This window comes from Spodoptera frugiperda, chromosome 17 (assembly GCF_023101765.2).
Source record: "Spodoptera frugiperda isolate SF20-4 chromosome 17, AGI-APGP_CSIRO_Sfru_2.0, whole genome shotgun sequence".
Classification (NCBI taxonomy): domain Eukaryota; kingdom Metazoa; phylum Arthropoda; class Insecta; order Lepidoptera; family Noctuidae; genus Spodoptera; species Spodoptera frugiperda.
The window spans coordinates 5400731-5408330 of NC_064228.1; the positions used below are offsets into that span (position 1 = coordinate 5400731).

General features: G+C 31.6%; 1 protein-coding gene across 4 annotated transcripts in view; it reads left to right on the forward strand.

Annotated features, from left to right (window-relative positions):
- The window catches only part of LOC118276660 (glycerol kinase), a 48304-nt gene extending 41766 nt beyond the window's left edge, over nucleotides 1-6538 (forward strand). For 3 of the 4 annotated variants that reach the window (XM_050699890.1, XM_050699888.1, XM_050699889.1), the window contains exons 10-13: nucleotides 160-240; nucleotides 1033-1157; nucleotides 1689-1826; nucleotides 2274-3723. In XM_050699890.1, coding sequence (XP_050555847.1) covers nucleotides 160-240; nucleotides 1033-1157; nucleotides 1689-1826; nucleotides 2274-2905 — 976 coding nt within the window. In that variant the 3' untranslated portion in view covers nucleotides 2906-3723. Of the gene's footprint in view, nucleotides 1-159; nucleotides 241-1032; nucleotides 1158-1688; nucleotides 1827-2273; nucleotides 3724-6121 lie in introns of those variants that run through there. The other variant, XM_050699891.1, reaches the window with a different exon arrangement.
- The last annotated feature ends 1062 nt before the right edge of the window (nucleotides 6539-7600 follow it).

Below are 7600 nucleotides of genomic sequence, written 5' to 3' on the forward strand. Positions count from 1 at the left end.
ATTGACCAACAGTTTGCGCAAGTTTGCGCAGTTAAATATTTTATTTTACAAGGTTTTATTTATTTTTATCCCGATGTTTGTCTGTAATTCTGCTTCTTAAACGAATATTACTGTAATTAATAAGTATTGTATTAATGTTGTATTTTTTGTTTGTTTCAGAATAATTTGCGGTCTGACTGCATTTACGACTAAGAATCACATCATCAGAGCTGCTTTAGAGGCTGTATGCTTCCAGACAAGGTAAATAGTAATTTTATAAGTCATTATGATTATGATTTTAATTCTTTTGAGGCTAAAACTATGTACATGTTTTTGGGTTCGATCCCCAGACGAGACAATTCTTCTGAATTCGAATTTATTTGTAACACATTAGGAAATTTAAAAAAATACCTTTATTTGTTTGTCTGTTTACACGCGATCAAAAACTACTGGATTTTTGTACAGTTTTTACCAATGCACTATGATTATGTTAACCCAGGAACATGTATTATTAAAAGTTAATACTATACATATTTATAACACATACTTTATCATTATAATTATCTATTGTGTTTTTTAAGTAAATAAGTGCTTAGTTCTGAAGGAGCGAAGTCTTCTAATACAAGCATATTTTGCTTAAATAAGGACTCCTACCCAAAAATTGATAATTATTATTATCTGTAGATTCTTTACCTTGCACGGGACCACAGGGTCCCGGACCTTTGGAAGGCGCTCAAGGAGTCGAAACCAACTCGCAGAATTGAGCAACAATTTAAATCTAAATCAAAGTCAAAGCATTTATTTCAATTAATCCTAAATTAGGCACTTTGGAAACGTCAAATTGAATTGTCCGTCAGTGAAGCTAGGCGCTCGTTCCAAAGTGTTTATTTATTTATTTATTTGGACAACCAGTAGCTGTTACATTACAACTTATATCTAAACACTTATGTTATAAATAATTTAAATGCACAACATTTTAAGGCTGTGTTGCTTCGAATGAAGAAGAACGAGCAAGAAACTCCATAAATGTAATTATTATTATTCCTTATCCAGAGATATCCTGGAAGCCATGAACAAAGACTGCGGCATGCCGCTGGCCAAGTTGCACGTGGACGGCCGGATGACCTCCAATGACCTCCTCATGCAGCTACAGGCAGACCTCATTGGTATACCTGTGTGTAAGTAGAAATTAACATTTTTTTTTAAATTTCGTAATGTATAGTTTTTTGCCTGTTCAATGGATCTAGAGGTTTTTGACCTCAACTGTTAAGTAAAGAGTTTTAAATTCGATTTCTGATGCGATAAAAATATGTGTCGAGATTTTCGAAAATTGATTGTACCTAATGGCAGCCACACACGATACAGTATACTTGCGCAAGTCTGGCCTTGCGCAAGTATACAAGTATACAGTATACTTGTATATACTGTATCGTGTGTGGCTGCCATAATAGAGTGGCGGCTGCCATTGTATCCATGGTATTTTGGCAGTTTTTTTGCGTCTAGAAAGCTAGGCAGAGGATGTATCCCTTCATTTCATTATAAATATTTTGTACGCCCTAGTGTTGCAGGATAGGTTGGAACCAGTAATGTTTACCATCTATTGTACCATATTCTTTTGAATTTGAATTTGAATAATGCAACGAAAAATGCAGTTTAATTGTTTTTTAGTGATGTATAAGATATTTTTATATGTGTTTCTGTGTTGCCAGTGCGTGCCCAGGCGTGGGACATGTCGACGCTGGGCGTGGCGGTGGTGGCGGGCGGCGCCGTGGGCGTGTGGAGTGCGGACAAGTGGCGGACGCACGCCACGCTCAACGACACCTTCCTGCCCACCACCACTGACGACGGTACGTAGTCTAAGTCAACGTCAAAGTCAATGTCATTGTCAAAGTTAAAGTTAATGTCAAAATCAAAGTCATAGACCAATAAGGCAATTTTGAACGTCAAAGCTAATATTAATAAATGAAATAAATAAAATTATAAAAAGAGTATCTATAGTATCTGTTTTAATTATTATGTCTCACGAAAGTTACAATAAAATTATACTATCTGTTTTCCAAATACCTGTATGTGTTTGAACTGTTTGTTATAAACAAGTAGACATTGTATTAAATAATTAAACTCCCTGGTTACTGTACGCTTTGTATGAGTTTGCTTTACGTTTAAAGTAATCGAATCAAGAGCGCGTTCGGCGCACTGATTGACCGGCTCGCTTTAAACGTAAATAAAATTCGTACTGGTGTATGATTTAGGAGATGATTTATATTTTGCTATAACAACAACTTTGCTTGCAGACCGCGACGCAAGATACACAAAATGGAAGATGGCGGTACAACGGTCCCTGGGCTGGGCGACGACAAAAAAATCGTTCACCATGACAGGTCAGGCCAAACGAAAGTGTAGCATGATGACTCAACAAAGCATTGACGTACCATCTCTCCCGGACAGTAGGAAAAACTCGCTTTTTGACAACCACAACATAAACCTATTAGATATTAAATCAGATAAAAACTTTGATGAAGGCGTCAATTCGTATGTAGAAGAGCTTTTGCAATACTCAGCTCGTAAATTCTCCATTTTTGTTCCCGTCAAAAAACGTGTGACTGAACATACGATTTTGGATGACGCGGAGTATTTTATGAGCAAAAAGGAGTGTGATTACGGCATGTGCGAGTGCTGCCCTCCTGAGAAGAAAGTCCAAACTAATTGGCAATCTGTAGAGGAAATTATCGAAAATGATCCGGAAATTATTTTCGATTGTGATGACAACCCTATTATGGTTGAGCGCGTTCGGACCGCCGAACCTGTATTCTTAACCTCCGCCCTTAGTATGGGCGCTGCGAGTCTGACAAAGAAAATTAACTTTGAAAAACTCCCGGCTCTATTTAAGACTATTTATAATAAAATCTCCAGTCCCTTAACGTGAATTGGTTTCTTTAAATTATGTGTAGTTATTTTTATTACTTACTTTGGGGCTAAAATCGGCCTTTTTGGTCTGGCTTGGACATTTTAGCCACCATAGAATTCCTAATACTATCTTAGGATCTTAAAAAAAATCTTGAATATGCGATACGAATGCAATTTCTAGGTTAAAAATTAGCTCCAAATGTCAAAGTGACATTTAACAACGAATATATACATATATAGAGTGTTATTGTTATGTAGATCAGTCTTAGAATATTGAAAAAATCTTGTTATTATTAAAAATGTGATATTTTCGAATTATGTTTTCAAATTTTTAGGCGTTATGTACTTAAAGTAGCTAAACGAAAGTACTAGAATAGTTTAAAAAGTTAATGAATTAAAATTTCGATACTCTTAAAAGCCAAATTATATGTATATCTGATCCCCAAGGTATTATAAAAAAGACATTTAGTGTATAAATATTGTCTATAGGCGAACCACAGATAATATATCTCTATGGATTGGGTCTAGTTTTTTTTAAAACGTCATGTAGAATTAATAGTATATTTTATTTTTTAAGATCTTTTTTTTAAGTTACATTTTTTTAAACACAATTTTAGACTTTGAACTCAAGTATTTGAACATCAGTATATTTAATAATGAATAATTGATAATGTAAAACCTCTCTTTTATGAATATGACCCTTTTCAAATGAATTATTATTATAGAAATTTAGTTCCTTATTTCGCTAGAATATTGTGTCGTCGATTGTAAATGTTACTAACATTAAAATAAGACTGGTTTAACTTGAATATTGAATAAAACTATTTATTTATCCTCCTGGGTCTTTTAATTTACTTTTGGTATACTCCTTTGCATGTTTTTTTTGCATGCACATCAAACTTAATACCATCGCATGATTTATTATTAACTATTCAAAAATAAAATGTTATGTTTTGGAAGTCTCAAGCTTATTATTTTTGCATGGATTAAAAATATAATTCATGGTACTAGTTTTACCTAAATCACTTTAGGAACCATACTTATCTTAATCATAAAGAATGCGTTAAAATTTGAATCAGGTAATATTTCATCGTAATATGTGCAGCTGTTGCGACATAAACACACTTAAACATTTCTCATTTATAAAGCTTTTCCTGTAATTACTACTGGCTAGATTTGTTGTTCAAACATGTACCTACAATTATTGATTGGAACAATGTATCAGAGAAATTGTAAACATGTATTGTATTTTTAAATAGTAACGAATGGAGTTTCTTGCTCGTTCTCCTCCATTCGAAGCTACACTTTGGAACGAGCACCTAGCTTCACTGACGGACAGACTGATTTATTTATTTCTTTATTTGTTGACATTTCAAAAGTACATATTTATGGTTTGATTGGAATAAATGATTTGAAATTACCTATGTGATAACTGTTCACATCAACATAGAAAATTTTGTTTTTACACCACCAATAAATAAATAAAATGTCGATAGTAAAGATAAAATGCAATGATGCAACAAAAAGGGGGTTTACCCTCTAATAATAAAGGTAATTGGGTAATAAAATTTGCAGTCATTAAGTTTTTTATGACACAAATTGATGTTTTCTTATCTTTTATTGATGATTTTACTATAGGGCTTAACAGTAATTTGGTTTATATTACATAGTAAAGTTTTCTACGTCATCTAATTGCTTATTTTGCAACAGGAAGGTCGAATAAGTTATCTGACATTCAGAATTAACCCTTGAAGCACCCAGTTAAATGCCAATTACGTGCCACTAGCGCGTGGCTAGAAATCTATACAATTGTATCTACACTAAATAAGGAAGAGCAATCGATATAATAAGTATCGCATAAATTCGACACAGACGGTTAATGGGTTAAAAATAATCAGTGCACATTATATACCTGATTTTTTTTTCCAGATATTTTTAAGTGACTATTATCTCGTCTATTTAGTCTGTCAGTTAGGTAATTAAAAAATATTAGACACGCATATTTTTATATTGTCATATAATATAGCAATATTTAGATAAAATGCACATAGAAGCGACGTCACGTGACATTTCAAATCAATATGTATCGTCAAAAATATTTGTTTCCGTAAGAAAAGAAAAAAAATACGTGTCTAATGTTTTCAAAATAATCTACAAGATAGACATTGCAATAAAAATTAGTCATTACCCTAATAGTGGGCTGAAGTAACCTAGTTAGTGAAGTAGGTTAGTAGGACTTTAAGGCTATATATGAAGACATTTCACTGATTCTATTCTAAACAAAGCATGTGTTTAATTATTCTCCTTCAATATTATTTAATGATTTAAATTATATGTTGTACAACAACATCTTTCTTACTTGCGCAAAGCATATTTCTAGTAAAACAGTTTGCGCAAATAGGTCTTATGCAGTATTATTTAGTGCAAAAGTTTGCGCATGCAATTTAGTTAGGATTTTACTCAATTTTACACACATCTTAAGTATTTCAAGTGTCAAAGTGCTCCAACTACACCGTGTTGCGGCCGACTTTAAGCGGAATTTTGTGATTTCAAAACGATAAGTATTTACAATATTATTATTTTCTTTTTAATCCTACTCACTTTCATGAAGCATTATTTCTAGTATATGCTATTGAGTTGCAATGTAAATGTTTGTTTGGACATCACAAAATTTCGCACTTACTTCTCTCATTTATTTAATTTATCATACATTATATATCCCTTTGGGCTTTCCCATTGTAAATTATTAACACTTATACTAAATAATTTGGCTAACAAATTCGATTTATCAAAACTAACATTAGAACTTGAGATGGGATATTTACCATGTTTATTTCTATCTATGAGTTTCCGTTCAGTTCATCCGTGATCGTGACGCTTGCAACACTGCCGAAACATTGGAAATCCCAAGTTCTAATGATAGTGTTAGAGACCATGTCAGTTTAAAAACTAATTTAATTACTAATTATAATGTTTGCTCACGTAACTGTTCGGAGTACTTAATTAGTGAGCGTAGACATAGTTCACTTACGATTATGAACCCCGTTCGAGGCTCGAAAGTAGTCGAGTCGTACAGTTACGTGAGTAAGCCGTGTATTCTAATTAATTATGCTAGTTTAGTTATTTTAATATGTATAGAAATGATTTTTATTTCTAAAAAAGCTAAACTTTTATGTATATTATTGAAAAAGATATATTTTAGGTAGTAATATTTTTCTTTTCTTTTCTTTTACAGATGAACGATACAAACTCCTAGCTTCGATTCCGGCAACTCTATACATAATAGGTAGCTTCACCATGCTAGTCGTTTCAAATATGCTCAAAAACCGGTGATAAGCGAAACTAAGCTTTATTCGTTTTAGAATAAGTTCTTTAATCGCTGTTAGTTTAGAAAAATGAAATTCAACGCTTATTTTTAATCGGTTTATGTCACGAAGTAATTTTTAATATTAATTTGTCGAAAATAATTTCATGAAAATGATTATAGATTAAGGATAATATTGATTTAATCAAATTATTTCATACAATTCATAATTATAACTTTCGTGAGACATACTAAATTAATTATTATGTTATCAGCTTACTCACGTAACTGTTTGACGAGGAACTCGACTAGTTTCAAGCCATGCTAGAGGCTCATATTCATGAGCAGCATTTCGACACACGACGCGACGCGACGATTGTCGCGCTGCTACTGAGCATTTCTCTAGCATGGCTTGAAACTAGTCAAGTTCCTCGTCAAACAGTTACGTGAGTAAGCCGATAACATAATAATTCATATTTCAATGTCTTGAAACCTTGTATAGTGTAGTTCAACTAAGAATAGGTTCAAATATCCGCCATATTGTGACGTCATACCTGTCAAAGAAATTGTTACCACAGGTAAAAAATAAAAGGTGTTTTTTTTATATAAATTTAATGTTCAAATACTCAAACGCCACTCAATATTAAGTCGCTGTCAAAAATACTTCTGTCTCTATAAATCCTTTGTAAAATGACAGAGTTATTAAGTCGCTGTCAAAAATACTTCTGTCTCTATAAATCCTTTGTAAAATGACAGAGATAGCACGATATTTAAGTACAATTGAGTAGCATTTCAGTATTCGGGTGTTAATCTACATATTCCAATTTTTAGTTGAATTTCATTCTACAAGTAAGTGTATACCAAAATGATATAAATGAATAAATTTTGAAAATAATTCATATTATTAAAATAATACAATTTTATTGTTTTTGAAATAAAACTGTAGTTAATACAATTGATTTAATAATTACTTTTTTAAATTGCATTTATTATAAGATCGCATATCACTATGTAATTAGGAGAATTAAATTTTCTTTGCCTTTTTTATAATTATAAATTTTTAAATAATAATTAATTAATTTTTACGTATATACTTTTACTATTTGATATTTTGTAATTTCAGGACTCGATCGATATTGAATTTATTGATTTTCGACCTAAAAACCAAGTTTAGAAGGTTGAAAATTGATTGATTGCCATTTTTTTTGTATAATTATATTAATTTCAGGACTCGATATACAATTGATCGATTTTCAACCTTAAAGCCAACTCAAGAAGGTTGAAAATTGATTGATTACCATTGTTTTTGTATAATAATATTTATTGTTTTGATTATTTATAAGCTCATAAGATTAGAAGTAGGTTATAAGTCAAAATAGTGAAACAAATTTAATTTATTTGCCATTTATT